Below are 25,830 nucleotides of genomic sequence, written 5' to 3'. Positions count from 1 at the left end.
CTGTTTTCAGCAAGCCGTTTAAGTGCATGTGTCTTTAAATGATAATGAGCTTTGCTCACCCCGCCCCCTCTGTTCTGTGGGGCATTTTGACAACACACGTGGAGTGTTGCCTTGACAACAGTTGAGGGTATATTTTGAAGAATGGCAGCGGGAGTCTCTGAGAACACTGTGCAACTAGTGCTGGGGTAAACGATTATTAATTAAACGATTAGTCGGGCGATTATTTTATCGATTAGTCGACTAATCTAACGACTAATTGGAATTATTTATCCTGTCTGTTATTCGCATATCTCTGTCGAGCCGTTACTCCGATGGATTTCAAACTCGACAGCTGTCTGGGCACGAGTAAGTGCAGTGCCAAGTTTGACGTTGTTTGGATGAGAAATGCAAAAGATATGTTAAATATATTGGTAAAAGAAGCACTTAGAAGGTTGTGGTTTAAAAATAAACATTCTGACATAAACACACTGTCAGCTACAATGTTTACTTCTGAATAATATAGTATAAATGTGATAAATCCTTTTTTTTTTCATGCAATTAATCCATTGAATCAATATAAAAGTTAATTTTCACATTGAAACTGTTGAAAATACACAACAAAGTAAGTTGATCCACATATGACAGCCTCTGAACTCGGTCAATACTAATCTGGACTAAACATAGGCTACATCAGCCATCGCTAGAAATACCTTCTGAACGACGGCGACCTTCTTTTTTGACGGCGATCAGCTGTAAAATGGCTTAGGTCCTGCTCGGTTTTCGTTGACTTTGAGTACAAGAATTGAAAGTTTTTTAAAAGATCCCCTGGGGTTAACTTGTCAGCATTCGACAGAAGTTTGACGCTGTCGTGTGAGAACAAGCATCAGTCGGCATTTCTCTTCCTCCCGCGTGCCTCATCTTCTTAATCTCCTCACGTAAATGATTAGATTTCGATGGCTTACGTTTCTTCCCTACGGCAGAATCCACCACAGGTTCATCAATGTATTATTTTTTTTGTTTGTTTGTTGATCAAAAAGTGCAAAGTAGATAAGGAAAACTAGGATGCCGGGTGTCAGAGCGCCACCGTTACTGTTTACAATGCGTGGAATGGTGCGCTGTGATTGGTTGAGCGGATTTGTGGCATTCTGCAGAGAAAGGAGACGTGTGTGTGTGGCGAGCTGTACCTCCGGGAATGGTGCAAAAAAATAAATAGATAATAAATAAAGAAGCGTCGACGCAAAAAATATGACGTCGACGTAATTTTGGCGTCGACGCGTCGACGTCATCGACGCACCGCTACAGCTCTATGTGCAACCATATCAATTTGAACCGGATTTGGAAAATAGGATGTTTCTGAATGGTTGGTTAACGTAATGTCACTTTGATCTATCTTTTTTGTGTACTGGCAGGGTAGAGTAGTGAGATACGAACGCTATGCGTTTACTGATGTATATGTTAGTTCATTGACAGATTGATGTTACAGCTAATGGTCATGAAAAACTTTTTTTCGGAAAATGTAGGCTTGTCAGTGATGCGTAACGTTATCTATGCAGTGTTAGGTACAACTGTTAGGGCTGACGCACTAAAATTTTACTGATCTGTTTAAAAAATAAGCAGTCTGTGAGACTATGACAGTCATTAGGTACATAAGCAACACATACTCAGACAGGAGCTAATACCTTTTTCAATGTTCTCGTTTATAAAGCAGTCTGGTGAAATGATTCACGCAAACATGAGAGCATTGACGTTGATCGTGGGGAATATTCCCTTCGAAAACAAAACTCAGCCACTGCTTTTCAGCGGTTCGAATTTAGGAACATCAAAATGACTGCTGTGTTCGTTATTACACCCAAGAACAGAACACCACAATCGCTTGGACGCGATTCTGCTCATAGACAGTGCTCCAGCGTATCAACAATGACGCACGGACTATGATTGACAGCTCGCTCACGAGCGAGGGCGGGTCTGTGTTGAAACGCTGCTGTCAATCAACAATCGTGGGAGTGACGTCACACGGTCGAACGGCTTGATTTGAGAGAGGGGAAAACATATAAGAAGATTAAAAAAAAAAACACTGGATGGATTTTTATCATTTTATGATGGTTGTGTACAGGCACTGCCAACACACATTTCAGTACAATCAACTTGTAAAAGTCCATTATATGACCCCTTTAAGTTTATTATACTTAAATCGACGCCCCTCCCACGATGGTTGATTGACAGCAGCGTTTCAACACAGACCCGCCCTCGTGAGCGAGCTGTCAATCATAGCACGCGCCGACCGGCCCTCATTGTTGATAGCTGGAACACTGAGTAGAATGGTGTCTAAGCGATTGTGGTGTTCTGTTCTTGGGTGTAATAAAGAACACAGCAGTCATATTGACGTTCCTAAATCCGTACAGCTGAAGACGCAGTGGCTGAGTTTGTTTTCGAAGGGAATATTCCCCACGATCAACGTCAATGCTTTCATGTTTGCGCGAATCATTTCACCAGACTGCTTTACAAACGAGGATCAGTAAAAAGCTAGTTATTTGCTAAGAAGCTGCTCCTGAAAAAAGGATAAGTACCAACTATTCGTGTTCCTGCTGCACCTCCAGAAGAACTTAAGTGAGTGTAACGTTTTATTGACCTTTATATTAATCTTTGCAAATCACTTGCTGCACGCTTCACGATGAATGCGGCTATTTTTACACTCAGAGTACATTACGGCATGTTTTCTATGTACGACGTTCTCAATATAATTAATAATCCCACGTTTATAATGAACAACGCGTTATGGTTATTGTGTTACAAACGGTGTACGCACAGAACAGAGGGGCGGGGTGAGCAAAGCTCCTTATCATTTAAAGACACATGCACTTAAATGGCGTGCTGAAAACAGAGCTGTTTTTGACCAGGTAAAATTTGTGTTTTCTTACAATACTAATGAGAATTTTTTATTAAAGTATAACAAACTTTTAATTTAGACCCTAAAGAATCATATTAGCTTGTACAAAAATGACATTATATGACCCCTTTAAGCATTTAAAGCTTATTAATGCAAGGCAAGCACATTCAGTTCAGTTCAAGTTCTTTATTCAGTCATGATGTTATTACAGACACAATAATAATCACATCAACAACAAAATAATAACATTCAATGCTGAATGAGGAAGACCTAGTCTTATCATTTCATGCCCCTTTTTTCAATAATCTGAGCTAACACAAAACGGATGGCTCGCCGTGTTTTTTTGTTTGTTTGTTTTTTGTCAATATACAATATTACATTCACATCTTAACAATTGCGAATTTGTCAAACATTAGTTCTTATGCTTCACTGCCTTCATATTTTCTAAGTACATTTTTTTTATACATTTTATTGAATTGAACAATCGTGTTACATGATTTTTGCACAATGTCCAAAGAGTTCCATAAATTGATCCCAATTACAAGAAACCCTTTTTGTTTTTGTGAGGTGCGTGAATATGGTACACAAAAATGACCTTTTCTTCTATTGTTACGGTCTGTGATTAACATGAATTTGTTTTGAATATGTATTGACACCAAATTGTTTTTCACTCTCCACATAGTTTGTAGTATTTTAAATTTGACCAACTCTTAAGTTTCAAGGTCTGCAATTTTATAAACAATTTGTTTGTGTGGTCTCGTAAACCTTTATAAGTCACAATTCTTATCGCTTTCTTCTGAAGTAAGAACAGCCTTTCTGTATAACTGGTGCATGCATTACCCCACACTTTGATACAGTATGTTAAATAGGGAACAATTAAGGTTAAATATAGAAGCTGTAATGAATCTTCATCCAATGTGTGTTTAACGTTATAAAGAATACCAATATTTTTACTAACTTTACCTTTGATATGCTCGATATGAGGCTTCCAACTAAGTTTGCTGTCTAGGATAACTCCCAAAAATTTGATTTCTGAAACACATTCAATATTTACATCCTCAATAACTAATTTTGTGCATCCCTGTTTTCCCTTATTTCCAAAAACCATATAATTTGTCTTATCCCAATTTAGAAACAATTTATTACAATCAAACCATTTCTTTAATTCTGTCATTTCCCTTTCAATAATGGCCATTAATTCATTTAAATCTGTCCCAGTCTTGAACACAGTTGTGTCATCAGCAAACAACAAAAAATTCATGTCTTTGGAAGCCTCAAATATATCATTAATAAATAATATAAAAAGTTTAGGGCCAATTACAGAACCCTGGGGAATTCCGCATACAACAGTTTTACAGTCCGAGTTATGGTTTTTAAATTTAACATATTGGCTTCTATTACTTAAGTAGCTTTCAAGCCATTTATATGTCTGACCCCTTAATCCGTAGTGTTGTAGTTTTGTCAACAATAGATTATGGTTGACAGTGTCAAGCGCTTTCTGTAAGTCCAGGAATATACTTACAAAATACAGTTTTTTTGTCCATTGCAACAAGAATTTCTTCAGTTAAATGAATTAGTGCAACGGCAGTTGATCTATTGGATCGAAATCCATATTGATAATCAAAAAGTAAATCATTTTCTTCCAAAAATAGATCTAATTTATGAGTAAACCATTTTTCTATTATTTTAGAAAACTGTGAAAGTATTGAAACAGGTCGATAATTATTAAACTCATGTTTATCTCCTTTTTTAAAAATAGGTATTATCTTCGCAGTCTTCATCTTTTGAGGAAAAACACCTGAACTAAAAGAAAGATTGAAAATATAAGTTAGAGGTTGAAGTATGCAATCTATCGTTTTTTTTTTACAATGCTCATATCTATTCCAACCCCATCACAAGAAGTTTTAGTTTTGCACTTTCTCACAATATCTAAGATTTCAGTTCCGGTGAATTCATTGAGAAACATTGACTGTAAGATTCTACTACCTCCTGTCGCACTACTACTGCACCATGCTACATGATTGGATTTTTCAAGTCTTTTCGCAATATTAGGTCCGACATTGACAAAGGAATTAAACTCATTTGCAATATCTATTCCATTATTTATAACCTTTCCTTTGTGCTCAAAATACTCAGGTAAATTTTTACTCTGAGAATTTGGCTTCATAACCTTATTTAAAATTTTCCAAGTTTCTTTAATATTAGTCTTGTATTCATATATTCATATTCATATTCATATCATTCATTCATTCATTCATTTAATTTGTTTTTATAATAGTCTTTTTTGGCCTGTCGCATTATAGTTATTAACTTATTCTTATATCTTTTGTATTTAATTGCATGATTACTAGACTTGTATTTTATAAAATCTCTGTATAGTTTGTTTTTCTTTTTACAGGCCTTCTGTAACCCGCTAGTTATCCATGGTTTTTTATTGAATTTATTCACTTTACCCATTTTTAAGGGACAATTTTTATTATAAAGGGTTACAAATATATTCAGAAAGACCTCATAAGCATTATCAACATCCTCTACAAAAACTTTACTCCAATCTTGGTTAATCAAATCCTTCCCAAATGAGCCTATTTCCTTCTCTGTCAGAATTCGAGTGTATTTAACTTTATCAACATCACAAATTTCTTACCAGTTTTTAGGCCACAGACAATAAAAACTGGTAAGTGATCGCTGCTATCACATAATAGCAGACCACTATGGAAGGTAATGTCAATATTATTAATAAAAATATTATCAATCAATGTTGAAGTTGTCCGTATCACTCTACTGGGTTGTGATATAACTGGAAACATACCAATTTCGTTTAAAAAATCATGGGTTACTGTTTGGCCTTGTGGGTTCATTAAATCAACATTAACATCACCACATGGTCTTGTTTAACATTGTACAATCTACAAGTTCAGTGAGTTTGTCTTTAAATACTTCTACATTTGAGCCTCGTGCTCTGTACACACAAGCTATAATTATTTTTTGCTTTGTTTCCAACTCAATCTCCACCGCCACACATTCTAGAAGACCTTCAAAATAGCCACAGACATCCTTTCAACAATCTTACAAGTGTATGTTTCTTTGACACACAATGCCACACCTCCTCCTCGTTTTCTCCGGTCTGTCAACATGATACAAACTATATCCATCAATTCCCAAATCATAACCTTTGACCGCATTTAACCATGTTTCAGAAAAGGCGATAATATCAAACTGACTTTTTAATGTATTTAAATAATCTATCATTTTATTAAGGTTTGTATAAAGACTTCTACAATTAAAATGGACAAGTGAAAAATTATTGTCTAATTTAACATTTGAGTTGAATTCGTCCTCACTATAGTATTTGCACGGAATTAAATTATGGTTGCGCACGTGCCTTTCTGAATCCAAATCATACATTTTATATTCCCCATTTTCTCTCATCTCTAATGGGTTAATTTGTTCAGCCATAAGTCGTTAATCAAATGTTCAAACATAAATACACAAGATCGAAACTCCTTGCGCGACAGTTCCATTTTTCTTGATGAACCAGCGCCTTTAAAATAAAAACCTGAAGTCAGTACCTTGTGCGCGCGTTCCCTTCTTGGTTTCATTGTCCCAGCCATAATCTTGATCCGTAGACAATACAAACCCCCCTGAGTCTTTAGCATGTAACTCCAGTTAGATGCTTATTTTCCAACAATGATTTGACAGCGTCTACGAAATCGCACACCGACGTTTTGCTTCTGTGGGGACTGACAGTTTGCCAACCAGCTGCACATAGCGTTGTCTCCAAGTCTGGTTCCTCCGCAGGTAGATCCATTGTGATGCCGAACTCAGGTAGGCCTCGCACAGCAGCCGCTGGGTTTTCAAAGATCTTGGCATTACCGTCTTCACAGAAGATTTTCAATTTGGCAGGGAATAATATGCTTCCTCTCGCGCAGCACTTTACGCACACCATTGTATTTCCCCCTTTCCTTGTAGACAGCTGGAGTAAAATCTTCGTCAAAGTAAATCCTGTTACCATTCACTTGTACGATTTTCTTCATCCACGCTGCCTTAAGCACACTCTGTTTTGTGGCAAAACTTTGAAATAACACCATAATAGACCGGGGACGCTCGTGTTGCCCAGGCCGCTTTGGCACGAATATCCTGTGCGCGCGTTCAATGCGAAGCTCTACAGTAACACCAAGTTGTTCCCGAATCAAATTCGACACAAAATCAATCATATTATTTCCCTCACTTTTCTCGGGCACTGAGTAAATCCTGATGTTATTCCTTCTTGAGCGGCTTTCCAAATCTTCACATTTTTCTTTGAGTAAAGTTTGTTGCTGTAACATGTGAATCATTACTCGCGTAATGTTCCTCTCATTGTCCTCGCTATCAGACAGCCTATGCTCAGCAGTGTCCATTCTTTTTTTAATATCTCCAAGTTCATTTCGTAAATCACTCACTTCTTTCCTCAGTGCCACAAAATTCCCCGATGTCTCAGTGCGAAATGCTCTTATTTCGTTAAGTATTTCAGCCATACCAAACGCGGCTGCGTTGCTTTCCTCAGTCCCATTGTCTGGGTCAATTTGTTTGGTTTTACTTTTTGGCTTCGTCATTCTCAATTTTTCATGTCAAGGCACTTTAGTGGGATGTTCTTCTAGTAAAAACACCACGATTTTTCCCAAGGAAAACAGTTGTAGTCGCAGTATTCACTTAAATTTAAACAGAGTCATTTACCAGCCATATACTCCGGCAGCCATCTGCACACATTGCATGAGTGTGACCGTTTTTTAGCGGCTTTCAGTATCGGATTTGACTGTTCATAGATTCATAGTCCATATAAAAAATGGATAGCATATACAGTCTGTCTCCGGGGGGTTAGACTAGTCGGTTGCAAAATTCTGTGTAAACGTTAATAAAATTAGTTGTTGCGCATATCCCTAATCCAGTCACATTACACTGCATAGTGATGGTTCGGTCATGGTTATGTTCATTTTGAACGAATCTTTAATATGACCCGGGACTAACGAGTTGTCTCAGAGAGTGATTCGTTAATTTTGTGTTGACCGCGCATGCGCAACATCCCATGGGTTCTGTACAGGAAACTGAAATGATTAGTTCATCTCGAGTCTTCAGGTTCGGGTCCGACTGCGAATCTTTCGTTCTTCCTGTCAGTCCCATAGAGGTTATGCAGTCTGTACCGGAAAGAGAAATGATTAGTTCACCTCTCAAGTCTTCGGGTCTGATTCTGAGTCTTTCGTTCTTTTCTCACATGACTCGAACTCGAAGACTCAAAAGATGAACTAATCAATTCTGTATCGGGTACCGACTGCATAGCTTAGCCTATATGGGCTGTCACGTGATGAACGAATGACTCGAACCCGAAGTCGATAGACTCGAAACGTGAACTAATCAATTCTGTATCCGGTACTATAGACAGCAAAGCTCAGTTTATGGGGATATGTCACGGGATGAACGAACCGAGTAGTGCTGCACGATTAATCATATCGCAATTGCGATGTCAAGCCTATGTGATTATATGATGCAAAATGCTGCAATTTTATGAAACAGATAAATGCATGTGTGGACATGACAACCCATTCTGTCTGAGAGCTGTTTGACCATTTTCTACACCGCTAATAAAAAGAAGACCAGTCAGTTTCAGTTTAGGCAGTGGCATGTGTGGCACGTATGGTCACGTTGTCACTTTTCCCAGTGTGCAGCTCGGAGAACAGGTGAAGATGGATTCCGAGCAGATGGACACTGAACTGGTGGCCAGAAAAAAAATCCACCTCTGTTATATGGCGATAAAAATCGCTAAGCAAAGAGGACACTGATACCGACAGACTAGACAGAGCAGGTTACTTTTGATATGAAACTAATTCTTAGCTCTCAGATTCTGTCAATTTTATTACAAAATTCAAACAATAGCATTTTGGCGCTTGTAAATGTGAGGTGACAAATCGTGGTCTTGAACCGAACATCTCTTAGCCTACTCCCCAGATAGCACACGCACGTCGCACACACATCTGTGTGACGTCGTCATCTGGAAGACGTTTACATTATATTTAATTTGAGTTGTTATTTTTTAACCTTTAATAATAATACCAGCTGACAGGGCTCTCTGTATGTTTACAGCATTAGTCGAGATTTTTTTTTTTTTTTTGAGAAAAATTAACATGTATCTACTGTTAGGCTACCTAATATTTATCCAAATGAATCGATATTGAATCAAGATCAGAATCAAATCACATGATTTGAATTGAAATCGTGAAATTTGTGTCAGTCAATAATAAAAAAGCAGCCTACAAGTCGTAGGTAACATTGTAACATGTTGTCTCTAAACTTAACATAATTCTGTTCAGTTACCAAATGGTTTGACAATTACAATACACTTACACCAAAAATGATCCACACACTGAGTTTAGACAAATGTTACATCCTGCTTAAAGGGATAGTTCACCCAAAAATGAAAATTCTGTCATCATTTACTCACCCTCAAGTTGTTCCAAACCTGTATGAGTTTCTTTCTTCTGCAGAACACAAATGAAGATATTTGGAAGAATGTTTTAATCAAACAGATCTCGGTCCCCATTGACTACCATAGTATATATTTTTTCCTACTATGGAAGTCAATGGGGACCGAGATCTGTTTGATTAAAACATTCTCCCAAATATCTTCCTTTGTGTTCAGCAGAACAAAGAAACTCATACAGGTTTGGAACAACTTGAGGGTGAGTAAATGATGACAGAATTTTCATTTTTGGGTGAACTATCCCTTTAAATGTCCCTGCTTGTCTGGACAGAATGTTCAAAATATCTTATTTTCATTAGCATACAAATGTTCTTATTTATTGTTCTATTTATTTTATACTATTGTACAATTAAGAAAATAACAAGTTTGCAGTAATGCAAAGATGTAATTATTTAATTTTATAAAAATATTATTTTAATTTGAAAATACTGTGAAATACACATTTCAGCATTATCACTAATCTGTGTGTGCATTTTCCTTGAGAACCAACCAAGTTGACTTTGTCAAAAAAAAAACATTTGTTTATTATATCGCAATCTTGACCTCAATAATCCCAATATGACATTTTCCCCAAATCGTGCAGCCCTAGATCCGAGTCAGTAAAATGATCTGAACTTCCCACTACTACTTAGGCAAAGCAAGTATCATACATTTACTAAACTAAACAGAGGTTTAGTATAAGCTGTTGGCCCCTTGTTACCAAGGTGCTGATGGTTGTTCAATTGGTTAACTGACTCTTACGTTTCCAAAGCTCCATTCCTCTGATTCGGTTTCCATCATTCACTTTCCATTTTACCCATGTATGCGTGATTCCCACAGGATTTTAAAGCTACACTCTAGTGCACTTTGAGAGTTAAAAATTAAGAGATCCTATCCATGTTCAGTGTGCAAATTGAAAAAAGAACAAAGCATGTGAACTGACTTACTTAAGAGCTGGGCGATAAAATGACAATGATAATTATCGCGATATCATTTCTCGATAAAACGATAACAAGTGTTCGATAAATGTTTGACATAATGTTTATGCACCAAAAGCAGAACGAAATAGCGCTACTCATTTGAACCATACCACTCAGACCATTTATTCGCTCGGCTCAAAGTGAGCAAGCTTACTAGAGCAGATGCATTTACTCACTGATCGATCTCGGTCACACAACCTGAATAGCGCTGTGAGATCCAGTGAGAAGTGATCTAAACTAGTTTAAATCCAGATGAAACAGCACTGGAGAAACAGAAGAAACATTGTGCCTTCTGATACAGTCAGAAGGCTTTTCAATCTACAAATCATTAATCACGTCATCATTTACCATGGATTTACTATAGTAACACTAACTGCACCATGGTATTGTGGCAGAAATGTGGGATATTCACATTTAATTTTATTATATTATTACTGTAGACATACATAAAATGTATTAAAGGAACACTCCACCGTTTTTTGAAATAGGGCTTATTCACTTTCTTTCCTACATTTAGATAGGTGGGCAAATGCATTTTTGTCTCAGTGCATGCATTGTTTTAGTTTGACAGGGTCGGCGTGAGCTTAGCTTAGCATAATGAATGGAATCCTTTGTTGCCAGCTAGCATGTCCTGAGTAAAAGTGATATAAAAAATTAAAAAACCCACCTAATTACTGCTTGTGGCCTGCGTATTCACAACAAGTACAAATAGTGATGCAGATTAACACTAGGCGATTTCCTAGGCAGATATTGACTTATATATTAAGGACTATATTAGGTGGAAGCACAGGCGAAGCACTGCTACTTGGGCGTGATATCTCTGTGCCCAAGTAGCAGTGCTTCACCTGTGCTTCCCCCTAATATAGTCCCAAGTCAGTATCTGTTATAGGAAATCGTCTAGTGTTAATCTGCATCGCTATTTGTACTTGTTGTGAATATGCAGGCCACAAGAAGTAATTAGGTGGGTTTTAAAAAAAATTTATATCACTTTTACTCAGGACATGCTAGCTGGCAACAAAGGATTCCATTCATTATGCTAAGCTAAGCTAGCGCCGACCCTGTCAAACTAAAACAATGCATGCACTGAGACAAAAATGCATTTGCCCACCTATCTAAATGTAGGAAAGAAGGTGAATAAGCCCTATTTCAAAAAACGGTGGAGTGTTCCTTTAAAGGATTAATGGAATATTTGTTGTGTGATAAGCTAGCGTTTGTGCATACACAATGTATTTTGGCTTGTTTTTCATAAAAACACCATAGAAACCATATAGTTACATTTTATCATGGTATTGAGGTGCTATATGCATGGATTTAACTGTGGTTATGACCTATATATGTGACTATGGAAGATCAAATGGTTCATTTTAATAAAACTCAAACAGTCAGAATATTACAATTTTACCATATAAAAATGAGGCTGTTACCATTTTTTTTTTTTTTATTCACATCTGCATGATTCTTAACTCAAGCTACTGTTAACTCAATCTACTGTCAATATAGGAGAGCGGCTTCCAGTTTTGTGAAAGAGCAAAGGAAAACCGCGTGCGAGCGGAGAGATTCGCATTACATGGATGCGCTCTCGACGACACCCGATGCTATCTTAAAGATACCTTAAAATTTGGAATTCTGTTGTGCACAGGTCGAGGAAAACTGGCCAGGTTTTTCTCCTCGAGGTAGTTCCACACTTTATGGCGAATGCTCCATTTAGTATCCCCTATACGTTAAAACATAACACAAATATCACAATTTAAAAACAATCTTGAAGTCAAATCAATTATACAACTCAAAGAAACAGAACAAACCTTGTTTCATTTTTATGATGGACTCCATTATGAGGTCTTTAATTAAATGTAATACTTGACCAAACAAGATGCCTTTTGATTTTCTGGTAACACATTTCTTATGCGCTCTCAACTACGGTGTCTCTGCGGAGACAAAAGGCGTTTCGTTTTCTTAGCCGCCCTTTAAAAAAAATCAAAAATCAAAAATAAAAAAATAATCATAATAAATATTACGAGGTTTAATAACAAATGTCTCGTGTAGAAGGTGCAATTAATGTAAATGTCTCTTTTCAAATAGGCTATAATATAAGTCCTTGGAGAATCCATTAGGTTGACTCTGGAAAACTGACTCACATCACATGCTTAACCCTCCAGATGTCTTTTGTCGGCAAAACTCGTGAATAATGTTATTGAAATGGTGGCTAGAAGGAGATCTATCCAGCCACTCATCGGAGACTAAATTAAAATCACCTCCAACTACAAAATTTGTATGAAATTTCGATTTAACCTAACATCTGTAATATATAAAAAAATAAGATCTTGTTTTGCCCACTATACTGTTACAACCATAAACATTAACTAAAATGAGGGAAAAAATACCTTCACTAATAACCACAGCAGCAAAACAATGTCACAACCTTCCCAGGACAATTGTTAAGGCATATAGCGACACCTGCTGGAAAGTGAACGAACAGAGTGTCACTAAGCCGTCGAGAATGAGATCAGGGCCCGTATTTATCAAGTCTAAGAATTACTCGCAAGAATACTGCTAAGAATTGACTTAAGAGTAAAAAAAACTGCTCTTAAAAGTTAGTTATCAAGCATCTCAGTCGTAATATAAGTGAAGTGTGTAGGACTAAATCTTAAGTGTCAGTCTTAGAGATCAGAAAACCACATTGTCTATTATTACAAGAAACTCATTCTTCCTAAGAGGATGTTAAGTTTTGGTCTAACCAATGGGGTGATCGAATACTGTTTAGTCATGGGTCCAACAAGTCTGCTGGTGTTACAGTTTGCTTTAATAGGTTTCTAGGTGATATAATTGCATACAGGACAGATAGTCAAGGGCATTGGATGATGGTGGTCTTGAAAATGTATGTGTTTTTTTTTTCATATTAACTAACGTATATGGTCATACGTCATTGCCCAAAATAAACATGCTTGAAGATGTTACAAACACTTTATCAGAGCTCAAAACACTTTATCCAACAGACTTTATTCTAATGGAAGGTGACTGGAATATGTCACCTGATGAATGGGAAGATAGATGGCCCACTAAATTTGACAGACACCACTTTAATTATACAATTGGGGATTTTATGAATAATAACCACCTGATAGATATTTGGAGAAGTTTAAATCCAGGAGTTAAACAATACTCCTGGTTTAAACCTAATAACACCTGTAAATCCATAATTGACTACTGGCTCGTTGATCAATCTTGATTTCCAAAGCTCCATTAATGGATCATGGTATTGTAGAAATTAAATAAAATCCAGTTGATAAAATAAGGAAAAATAAAGGCTACAGGATATTTAACTCCGGTCTGTTAAAAAATAAAGATTATTGTACAAAGATAAAATAAATAATATTTGAAACTGAAAATAATGAGACTAGAGAGTTTTTGCAATAAATGGGAATTTGTAAAGTATAGAATTCGAGAATGTTCCATTAAGGTTAGCAAGGAGATTGCCAAGGGAAAAAAGAAGAGAAGAAGTGAATCTGTTTCAGGAAATTAGTAAATATTGTGATAAGACAGAATTAAACAGTGAAGATGGAAGCAAATTATTGATATTGCAAGCCAAATTGACGACATGTTTAGCAAAAGAGCTCAAGGCGCGTTTGTGCGGTCACGAGCAAAGTGGATAGAGGAAGGAGAAAAGAACAGGAAAGAAGAGAAGACAGGAAAATAAGGCAATGTCAAGTTTACTGACAAATGGAGTAGAGTGCAAAGACAATAAAACCATGGAAAATGCAGTTTTTACATTTTATAAAAATCTTTACACCTCTGCATATTCCCAACCAGATTCCTCAAATTTTTTAAATGAAATTAAGGACTTCATACCCAAGATTTATGTTTCGTTTAAAGAATTCTGTGAGTCCGAGAAAGAATAGAATAGAAGAATTGGATGACGTGAGCTTGAAAATGTCATTGAATAAATCTCCGGGTACCGACGGGCTCACTGCCTAATTTTATAGATTCTTTTGGAAAGAAATCAGAAATGTATAATTTTGGGCAATTAAAGAATGCATAGTGAAGAATGACTTAACAACAAGCATGAAGCAAGGCCTAATAATACTTATTCCTAAACATGGCAAAGATAAAAGATTGTTAGATAATTTAAGACCAATTACACTTCTTAATATTGATTATAAGTTGTTATTGGGAATTATTGCAGCTAGGATGAAAAAGTGCCTACCACAGATAATAAATGAAACGCAGTCTGGCTTCCTTGCTGGAAGATCTATCCATAATAACATACGATTGGTACTAGACTTAATCGAGTAGGCCTACAGTCATACATTTGTAGAACATGGTTTTATTGTATTTTTAGATTTCTACAAAGCTTTTGATTCAGTAGAACACCCTTTTATTTTAGAAACTTTAAATCATTTTGGTTTTGGACAGAAATTCTCTAATTTGATTAGGTTACTTTACAATGATATTAACAGTGTATCTCTGGAGCACGGCACATGCTCACGATTCGCAGTTAAGAGGGGCATTAAACAAGGCTGCAACAGTTCTCCTTTGTTATTAATAATGGTCGCTGAACTATTGTCTATTAGGATTAGAAAGAACAATTCTGATGGTTTCAACATCATGGGAAAGCGCATCATAATAAGTCAGTTTGCGGACAACACGATTTTATTTCTAAAAGACAAAAGGCAAATTTCCAGAGCGTTAGATTCAATCAGTCAGTTCTCAAAGGCATGACCAACCAGCTTGCTTAATTGATAATATACAGGTTAAATATATATAAATAAATATACAGAAGTCAAATATTTGGGCATCACGGTCTCCAGAAATAAAGAAACAAGGGAAAAAGAAAACATTCTTAAAAATATTGATAAATGTAAAGTAATATTAGATTCTTGGCTGCAAAGGGATATAAACATTTTTGGCAGGACTCTTCTATCCAAGATGGAGAGTATATCAAGAGCCATTTACCCTGCCTTTTCACTAGAAATTTCAAACAACATGATTAAATTAATAAATAAGATAAGTTTAAATTTTATTTGGAAGGATAAATGCCATTATATCCGGAAAAATGACAAGATTAGGCAAGGCAAGGCAAGGCAAGTTTATTTATATAGCACATTTCATACACAATGGCAATTCAAAGTGCTTTACATAGAAGAAATTAAAATAATAAAAAGAAACAAGAATAATTAAAACAGTTTAGAAAAATAAAATGAAATACAATACAGTACAGTCGGACGAACAGCGGCACAGTGCTCATTCAGTAAATGCATAGCTAAACAGAAGTGTTTTGAGTCTGGATTTGAATGTGACCACTGTAGGAGCACATCTGATCTCTTCTGGAAGCTGGTTCCAGCTGCGGCTGGCATAATAGCTAAAAGCAGACTCACCATGCTTAGAGTGAACCCTTGGTATTTCTAGCTGATATGATCCTAATGATCTGAGTGATCTGTTGGGTTTATATTCAGTGAGCATATCTGCAATGTATTGAGGTCCTAGGCCATTGAATTATTTATATACCAGTAATAATACTTTAAAATCAATCCTAAATCTAACTGGGAGCCAGTGTAAAGACCTGAGGACTGGTGTGATATGTTCATATTTTCTGGTTCTGCTCAGAATCCTGGCGGCAGCGTTCTGTATGAGCTGCAACTGTCTTATGGTCTTTTTGGGAAGGCCAGTGAGGAGTCCATTACAATAATCTACCCTGCTGGTGATGAAAGCATGCACAAGTTTCTCTAAGTCTTGTCTGGAAACAAAGCATCTAATTCTTGCAATATTTTTCAGATGATAGTATGCTGATTTAGTTATTGCTTTGACATGACTACTGAAACTAAGGTCTGACTCTAGTGTCACACCAAGATTCCTGACTTGATTTTTAGTTGTTTGACCCCTAGAGAGAAGGTATGCGTTCACCTTGAGAACCTCATCTTTGTTTCCAAACGCAATAACTTCAGTTTTGTCTTTGTTTAATTGAAGAAAGTTTTGACACATCCAACTGTTGACCTCATCAATGCATTGGCACAGGGAGTCAATGGGGCTGTAATCGTTAGGCGATAGGGCTAAGTACAGCTGTGTGTCGTCTGCATAGCTGTGGTAAGCAATTTGGTTGTTTCTCATTATTTGGCTCATTGGGAGCATATACAGGTTGAACAGGAGTGGCGCAAGAATTGAGCCTTGAGGGACTCCGCATGTCATGGATGTCCACTCAGACTTATGGTCTCCTATACTCACATAATAACCTCTCCCATCTAAGTATGACCTGAACCATTTTAGGACTATCCCAGAAAGCCCCACCCAGTTTTCCAGCCTGTCAAGAAGTATGTTATGATCGACAGTGTCAAATGCAGCACTGAGGTCGAGTAGTACCAGCACTAATAATTTGCCTGAATCAGTATTTAAGCGAATATCATTTATTATCTTTATGAGCGCTGTCTCTGTGCTGTGATGCGGTCGGAAACCAGATTGAAAATTATCAAAGTATCCATTCGAGCTTAAGAATTTGTTCAGCTGATTGAAGATAACTTTTTCAATGATCTTGCCTATGAAAGGAAGATTTGAGATCGGTCTATAGTTGCTTAATATGGTCTTATCCAGATTGTTCTTTTTCAGGAGGGGCTTGACAACTGCAGTTTTCAGGGAGTTTGGAAAACTCCCAGAGAGAAGTGAGGCATTTACCACTTCTAGAAGATCTGCTTCTAAACTGTTTAACACACTTTTGAAAAAAGATGTGGGAAGTGTGTCAAGAGCGCATGTTGATGTTTTAAGGTGCTGTACGGTTTCTACCAAAATTTTGCCATCAATTTTTTTGAAATCAGACAAAGTTACTACTTTTTCAGGTGGTCTGATCTGTCTGACCCCAGCACAACTCAAGGATGTGCTGATCACCTTTCTGATATTATTGATTTTGTCAGAGAAGAAAGAAGCAAACTCACTGCACTTGCTGTTTGAGAGCATTTCACTGGGAATCTGGCTTGGGGGGTTTGTCAGTCTCTCTACAGTAGCAAAAAGAGTGCGTGTGTTGTTTAAATTGCAGTTTATAATATTTGAGAAGAAAGTCTGTCTAGCTTTGCCTAGTTCCATATTGAAAGCATGAAGGCTGTCTTTTTAGATGTTATAATGGACTACAAGCTTTGTCTTCCGCCACATGCGCTCTGCTTTTCTGCATTGTCTTTTCATATTTTGCACTGCTGTTGAGTTTCTCCAAGGTGCTTTTTGTCTGCCACTCTTCTTCCTGACTTTCACAGGAGCAATATCATCAATTGCACTTTTAACTTTTGAGTTAAAAGAATCAAGGAGAAAATCAACAGAGTCAGCAGATATGCTTGGTGTTAAGGATATAGCCTTCATAAATAGTACACTAGTGTTCTCATTTAAGCATCTCTTCTTGACAGACTCAGATCTAGCTTCAGTGGCAGGAGAGATCAATATATCAAAGAAAATACAGAAATGATCAGACAGTGCTACATCCTTAATAACAATCGATGAGATGTTTAGACCCTTACTGATAAGTAAATCTAGAGTGTGTCCATGATTGTGTGTGGGTCCATGTACATGCTGAGTCAGATCAAAAGTTTTTAAAACAGTTTTGATTTATTTTGCCATATTGTTTTCTGCATTATCTATGTGAATGTTAAAATCTCCAGCAATGGCAAAACAGTCAAACTCTGAGGTAATTGTTGATAACAGTTCTGTAAATTCCTCTGCAAAGGCTGGAGAGTATTTTGGAGGCCTGTAAATAATGATGAGTAAAATGCGTGGAGCACCTTTTAATACAATACCCAGATATTCGAAAGACGTGTAGTTCCCAAATGATATTTGCTTACATTGATAGATATCTTTAAAAAGAGCAGCTAGACCCCCACCTCTTTTAACAGCTCTGCAGACACTCATAAAAGTAAAGTTAGGAGGGGCTGTTTCATTGAGGATTGTTGCACTGCAGCTGTCTTCTAGCCAGGTTTCATTTAGAAGCATAAAATCCAGGTTGTTTGTGGTTATTAAGTCATTGACTAGAAGTGATTTATTTTTAAGTGAGCGGATGTTTAAAATTGCTAACTTAACAGTCTTACTTTTTTTCCCTACACCAATCTTAGTTAGACGTGCAATAGGCACCAGATTAGTTGAGTTTGCTGTACGGCTATTGAAGGCCTTAGACTTTCTATCTTGTAATAGAACAGCAATAGAGAAAGATACAGGCACACTGGGTTCCCGCTTGTTCTGTAAACATTTGAGAAAGTTACTGTTATCAAAGCGGGGACCCGACATACATCACTGAGAGCTGGTATCAGTTGTTTTTGGTTCACCTCGAGCAGATGGAGGAGGGTGTGGGCCCTGGCGTTGTGGCAGAGGCCGAAGAGCTCTCACAGAGGCAGGGGGAGGGCGAGCTGGGCCTGCAGGCTTTGGTGGTAGCGGTGCCCGACGTTTTTTGGTTGATATCTGGGGGCTTGCAGCAAAAGAGTGTGATAGTCTGGTTCCAGCATGCACCAGTTCTTCCATTTTCTGTGAGAAGCACAGAAGTGGAGTTGCTGGCGAGAGGGAGAACGTGTCTGGTGAAAGGGGCTGTTGCTCTGGTGTTATAGGAGGCTGTGATATGCTGTCCTGGCTTCCCTGGCTGTTTTCCAGGAAGTCGTCCTTGGGTGCTGAATCTTGGAGCAGTTCTGATGTGTCTGTCTGTGGTGAGCTCTGTGGGCATGGCTCAGCTGAGATTGTGTCCGTGAGCAGAGGTTGTTGTGGCTCAGTGGTGTTATCATTGTCCTTGTGTGATATGTCAACATCATGAAGTGAAGTCCTGTGGTCATTCATACTGTGTCCAGGTGTGTGTGTGCCGTTCTGATTGAGTGGATTGGCACACACTGCAGAAGGATGATTGAGGGAGAAGTAGATGTTGTCCTTTAACACTCTTGAACCAAGTTTGTTTGGGTGATGGCCATCCCGATGAAATAGTTGTCTCTGACTCCAGAAGAGATTGAAGTTGTAAATGAAGTTTACTCCTTTTATATTGCAGGTTTTTTGCAGCCATGTATTAATCCCAAGCAACCGTGAAAACCTGTTTGTTCCTCTTGCTGGGAGTGGTCCACTGATGAATGTCTGAACTTTCAGTTTTTTAAGTGTTTCAAAAAGTTCATTGAAATCCTTCTTAAGGAGTTCTGACTGCTCTTTATGAATGTCATTCTTCCCCACATGAATGATGAGTCGATTTGCAGTCTTATGTTTCACTAGAATGTTCTGAAGTTCCCTGTTTATATCAGAAGTTGTTGCTTGTGGAAGGCAGCACGTAGTTGTATCCCTGCAGCTAATGTTTCTGATTATGGAGTCCCCCACTATCAGAGTCCTGGGCTCGGCTGCGCTCTGAGCTGAGTGCCGCTGTCTGCTCGACCTTGAGCGCCAGTTAGCATCAGTGTTAGCTACTGGCTGATACAGTCTGTGTTCGATCACATTCATCATGTTTGGGGATTCCTCATTTACATTCATTAGTACTTCAAATCTGTTCTCAAGATGTATAGGTGTTGGTGGGAGACCAGTGTTTGCAATCTTTGTCAGAGCTGTATCTGGGGTAGAGGATGCTACTGCGGTAATATGTGAGGCTCGTGACAATCTGATGTCTCGAGTGCCTTTGGGTCTCGCTCCCTGTTTGTGCCATCGGTTTGTAAGTCGATCGGCTTGTTTCTCTACCTGTCGAGGAGCACTAGTTTCATGGGACTCACCGGCTATATGCTGAGGGCGTCCATGACGAAGCTCTGTTGTGTGTTCCGTCTGGTTTGGTGGTCCCGTAAATAACTTTGTTTCAAGAACTGCAATCCTTTGTAAAAGTCTGTGGCAGTTAGTGCAGCAAGTAGATTCCAGAAGAGGCATTTTCTCTCTTATCCTTGTAGGCAGTTGTGTTTTCCTTTCCCCGGAATGTAAGCTGGTCGGGTAGAAGAATTCTGCGTTTTTGTAGTAATCCAAACTTTGTCGTTTGAGCACTGTGCTGATTTGCTGAAGTTAAAATTAGGTGATAAAAGGAGCTCAAATTATAAAAGTATAGAAGATAAAAGTATAGAAGATAAAATATAAAAGCGATAGAGCAAAGCGCGGAGCAGTAAGCAAGAGCGTCCGAACAGTAGCTGAGCAGGAAGCGTAAGATTAAGAGTACTGAAGAGGGTGGCATGAATGTCATAGATTTTTCTGTGATGAATGGTGTACTAAAACTAAAATGGTTGAATTCCTTTGTGTGTCATAAGGACTCTTTTTGGTTTAGCATCCCGCATGCAATTTTCCAAAAAAATGGGGGAAATTGATTTTATATTGCGGTGTGACTATGATTTAAACAAACTACCTGTAAATTATCTGATTTCCATCAGCAGGCTCTTTTGTACTGGAACCTAATGTTTAAGCACAACTTTACACCACATAATACACCTCTGTGGAACAATGTATATTCTGAGTAATAGAAAATCCTTGTTTTTAGGAACTTGGATGGAAAAAGGAATATGGGCGTTGACACATTTGACAGAGATTTTTGTGTTAAATTCAATTTCCAGTTCCCAATTAGAGAGTATAATAAAGTGTTAAAGGCCATCCCAGCACCCCTGAAAATTATGATTAAACAGTTTGTAATGTACTCGTACTCTCAATCAGAAATGAGACCACTTTGTATTGAAGGAATTAATTTAAATAGTAAACAGTTTACAAATAAGTTTATTAGAAATGTGTTATCCAAACAGTTTTACTCTGGTCAACTGAAAAGAAAATATGTTCTAAAAGATTTCAGTGATGAAGAGGTTAAAAAAATAAGGAAGTGGTATTTATCTTACCCAATCCTTCCTAAGGCCAAAGAAGTGACATTTAAAATCTTGAATGACATTTATCAATCTAATTACTTTTTACATGAAAGATTCAATTGGGAAAACAATTCATGTGGATTTTGTGAGAAAGAAATTGAGATGGTAGAGCATATTTTCTTTCAATGCAAATTTGTACAAGAATTTTGGATTACATTTCAGAGTTGGTTACAATCTAAAGAGATATCACTTCACCCTTTGAATGTGAGTTCAATTAAAGTCGGAGTGTTTTTGAATGATAAAAACTTATAAATATAAAAACCTGTTCGCAGGAGTGATGAGATACTTAGTAGATTGTCCTCACTCAATGGCTGGCTGTCTAAGTGGTGTCCGCAAAATAATATAGTATTCATAGACAATTGGAAAAGTTTTTGGGGCAGACCTGACCTGTTAAAAAGAGATGGTATTCATCCCTCCTGGGATGGTGCTGCTCTTCTCTCTAGTAATATGGCACATAGTCTTAGAGCTCAAACATGACTTGGGGCTCAGGTCAGGAAGCAGACAGACTGGCTAAACCGACCGTCTGCGAGCTGTCTCACGTCACCAAGGTCAGATAAATCCCATCACACAGAGCCTCTTTCACCTAGATATCATCATATAGAGACTGTATCTGTTCCCCAAATTAGGACATACAAAAAATTTCCAAACCCATTTAAGGGTAAAAATTGTATTGATGTTCAACAAATAAAAAACAGATTTAATACAAATGAGCAAATGATAAAGCTTGGGTTGCTGAATATTAGATCCCTTACTTCAAAAGCACATATTTTCAATCATATTTACAGACTATAATCTAGATGTGCTGTGTTTGATAGAAACCTGGCTAAAACCAAACGATTACATTACTTTAAATGAGTCCACCCCGCAAGATTACTGTTATAAACATGAACCTCGTCTGAAAGGCAAAGGGGGAGGGGTGTTGCTGTAATTTATAGTCATATTTTCAGTTGCCCTGAAACGCTTAATAAACAAATTACAGCTGGTCCAAAACGCAGCAGCTCGAGTTCTTACCAGAACCAGGAAGTATGACCATATTAGCCCTGTTTTGTCAACACTGCATTGGCTCCCTATTTTTAGAAAAATTGCAATTTTAAAACATTGCTGATTACTTACAAAGCACTAAATGGTTTAGCTCTGCAGTACTTGAGCAAGCTCTTAACACATTATAGTCCTTCACGTCTATTGCGATCTCAAAATTCCGGCCAGTTGATAATACCTAGAATATCAAAATCGACTGCTGGCGGTAGATCCTTTTCCTATTTAGCACAAAAACTTTGGAACAGTCTTCCTAACATTGTCCGGGAAGCAGACACACTCTGTCAGTTCAAAGCTAGACTAAAAACACAGCATACTGACCTAGCATACACATAACACATTATAGACTTCCATAATTCAATATTAGGCTGCATAGTTTAGGTCAGCCGGAACCGTTAACACTTCCCATAAATCCTGATGTACTCGTTACATCATAAGAAGAATGGCGTCTACACTAATATTAGTCTCTCTGTTTATCCGAGGTTTACCGCAGTCCGCCGGATCCAGGCCGGATCCAGATCCGATGAAGGACCTGCGCCTGGACATGTTGACAACGTAGTCCTGAAGTCTCAACCAGTCTCTTCCTGTTTACTGAAGTCAGCTGGACCCCGGCCATATCCAGATCAGATGATGGACCTGCACCTGGACCCATCCATGACGCATCCCTGAAGTGCCAGCCTCATCAGCCATGTGAAGGCCTCATCGACACGACCAATCTGACTTCTGACCTGTAATGCTGCCTGGATCATAATCATACACTGTTCGCTCGTTGGCCAGAGGAGAACTGGCCCCCGACTGAGCCTGTATTCTCCCAAGTTAATATTCAACAATATTATTGATCTGCCTTACTTAGGGTGGACGATGACGCAATTTTCTTCTAGAAACAAACTTTGTTGTATTATTTTCATGTTATCAATGTGAAGCTGCTTTGATACAATCTGTATTGTAAAAAGTGCTGTATAAATAAAGGTGACTTGACTTGACTTCACTATTGCAGCCGACACTGACACAGAAAAAATAGTTTATTAATAAACAATTAAAATGTGAAGACTTCAGATGCAAAAGCCTCTAAGTGCCATCTGAAATTTTCTTCTAAAATAAGCTTTTTTTATCAAGCTCGTATATTTAAGTTCAGTAATTTCACTTTAATGACAATTAATAGGTAATTTTCATTGCCATTAAAGTGAAATAACTGAACATAAATATACAATCTTGATCAAAATGATCATTCTAGAAGAAAATTTCAGATGGCACTTAGAGGCTTTTGCATCTGAAGTCTTCAGGCCCTATTTTAACGGTCTGAAACGCAAGTATCAAGCGCGAAACGCAAGTAACTTTGTGGGCGGGTCTTGGGTGCTGTTGCTATTATACCGGCGGGATAAATGACTCTTGCGCCCGACGCAAATCTAAAATGGGTTGGTCTGAAGTAGCTTCATTATTCATAGGTGTGGTTTGGGCGTAACGTGAAATAAACCAATCATCTCACATTCCCTTTAAGAGCAGGCACGCTTGTTCCATGGCGGTGCAAAATAGGAATGATACGTGCGTCGGTATACAAAGTCGATTGCGCTGGGTGCAAGATAGGGCCCTTCATGTCTTCTTGCTATATTTGACACTTTCATAATCGTTACTTTTGTCGGTTCTTTGTGACAGTTTTTAGGACCTTTCCCGATCCCGTCCCCCCCACCTCATTTCCTGTCTAGCTACTGTCCTATCCTAATAAAATGCCAAAAATAAATCTTAAAAAAAAGATGTATGTTTCGAAGACATTCGTAATGAATTTGTAATGTACTTGTAACACAAATAAAGTACACTTTAAAGTCCGCGTGAACCGGAAGTTGCAAACGACTTTTCTTCAGTGCTGTGACGTATTTCCCAGTAAAATGGAATATTGAACAGAGGGCAGGGTTTTACTCTAGCGCTCCTCCTCTCCATCTCTCGCTCATTACAGACTAACGATTTGAAGGGAGTGGTTAAGCGTTTCCCAACCCAAGTCCTCAAACCTACGTCATCAGAGAAGGGACGCCATTCCAGACCGGAAGTAACTTTTCAGACTTTGATTAAAGATTATGACGGCAAACTATTTTTTTCTGTGTTTTAACTTGCACGGATTAATTGTTCACCACAAGACTAGTAATATGCGCTAACAAAGTAAATAGGGTCAATTTTGATTTCAGTTGGACTTTAATGTCACTAATCAAGCATGTAATTAGTCCCTATACAGGCATATACTTAAAGTATAGCCTACTAAGTATACTTGAAGTTGGTCCAATTTAGTACACTAAATACACTTAAAGGTATGCTTTAGGCTACTACATTTTAATTACAACTAAAATATACTTAGTACAAAATTAGTTGTTTCAAAATAGCACACATCAAGTTAACTAATCATTAACACACATGAAGTATACTGAATCAGTCTCGCTGCAAGTATACTTAGCATTTTTTTTTTGCTATCGTGTATATTATTCACATGCTATCCTGAAAAAAACTCCTATAATGAAATAAGTTTATGTTGCCCATTCCTAGTGGATGCTGCTTAAGTGTGCAACTTAACTTCGTCTCAGAGGAAGAGGACTCGGGATTTTATTTCAAGACCGGTCAAGACAACAACTGAGGGCATATCACGAAATTATTTGTGATTACTGTGATTAGACATTAAACTTCCAACCAAGAGCTTGACTCATGTCTAATTTGAAATGTTTTTTCGTTTTTACTGATTGTTTTACGGTGGCAATTACCCCTCCGGACCCGCCCCGCCCACCCCGAACACACACACACTCCACACGTGAATGCGGGAGACAGGAGAGCAAGCTGTCCCGTCACTGTGGCTATCCTCGGGGAGATGTCAGCCAAATCCAGGGCTGCCAACTCTCACACACTCACGCAATTGACACTTTTCACACGCTCTCACACCACACATCCATTTTCTCACGCACCTATAGCACATTAGTTGGCTAGAAAAAATAGCTATAAAGAGTTTTTTGCTAAATATGTGTAGGCTACTATTGTCACGGAGTCACTCAACAATGACACACCCCAACCAGCATTAACTCAGCGCACCTGGTCCCGCTCATCATCTCCGGAGTTCTAATCATCTTCACCTGCACTTCATCGCCACTCACCTCTGATGCACACTGCATATAAGCCTCAGTCACTCTACACCCAGTGTCCGGTCTCGTCTTTCGACACCCGTGGCTCTCCGGTTCCAAACCTTCGTTGTCTGGTTCTAAGAAATCCTCTCGCAAGTACCTTTTGTGTTATACTAACGTCCTGTCTGTGTCTCCCAAGCAGCCGCTGTGTGTGGTGAGCACCCCTGGGCACTCTCATCGGTGAACTCGCTAATCATCTCCTCGACACCTCTCACGTGCAGTGAGATTTCAAAGACTGTTCCCGTTCCAGCATCCATAAAGACTGTTCACGTTCCAGCCTTTAGAAAGACTGTGTATTGAGTATTTCTGAGGTGACCTTGAGCCTTCTTGTTTCATGGAGTTGCACAACGTGTCCAATAAACATTGTTAACCCATTTCTGTGTCTTCGTTCCTCAGTAGATTGTGACAGAAGACCGGACCGACACAAATGCAAGCTCCACCGGCTCGTGAGGTCCCGGCCGCGAGGACCGAGGCCGCTCAGGGTGCCACCGCATCCCAGCCTCAC

The 25,830-nt window shown here is 38.2% G+C and overlaps 1 protein-coding gene and 1 long non-coding RNA gene across 3 annotated transcripts in view; one reads left to right on the top strand and one right to left on the bottom strand.

The window, feature by feature from the left end:
* The window catches only part of mthfsd (methenyltetrahydrofolate synthetase domain containing), a 47,906-nt gene extending 35,682 nt beyond the window's left edge, over nucleotides 1–12,224 (bottom strand). For both annotated transcript variants that reach the window (XM_082183075.1, XM_082183076.1), the window contains exons 1-2: nucleotides 12,139–12,224; nucleotides 11,947–12,050 (exon numbers count right to left, since the gene is read on the bottom strand). In XM_082183075.1, coding sequence (XP_082039201.1) covers nucleotides 11,947–12,050; nucleotides 12,139–12,166 — 132 coding nt within the window. In that variant the 5' untranslated portion in view covers nucleotides 12,167–12,224. The remainder of the gene's footprint in view (nucleotides 1–11,946; nucleotides 12,051–12,138) is intronic.
* Nucleotides 12,225–22,248: 10,024 nt separating this feature from the next.
* LOC309508597 overlaps nucleotides 22,249–25,830 on the top strand; it is a 147,545-nt gene continuing 143,963 nt past the window's right edge. Inside the window, exon 1 of the long non-coding RNA XR_014209589.1 lies at nucleotides 22,249–22,988. This is a non-coding gene — a long non-coding RNA (uncharacterized lncRNA). The remainder of the gene's footprint in view (nucleotides 22,989–25,830) is intronic.

Source organism: Leuciscus leuciscus (assembly GCF_965113295.1).
Source record: "Leuciscus leuciscus genome assembly, chromosome: 10".
NCBI lineage: Eukaryota > Metazoa > Chordata > Actinopteri > Cypriniformes > Leuciscidae > Leuciscus > Leuciscus leuciscus.
This window is presented reverse-complemented; position numbering and strand designations above follow the sequence as displayed.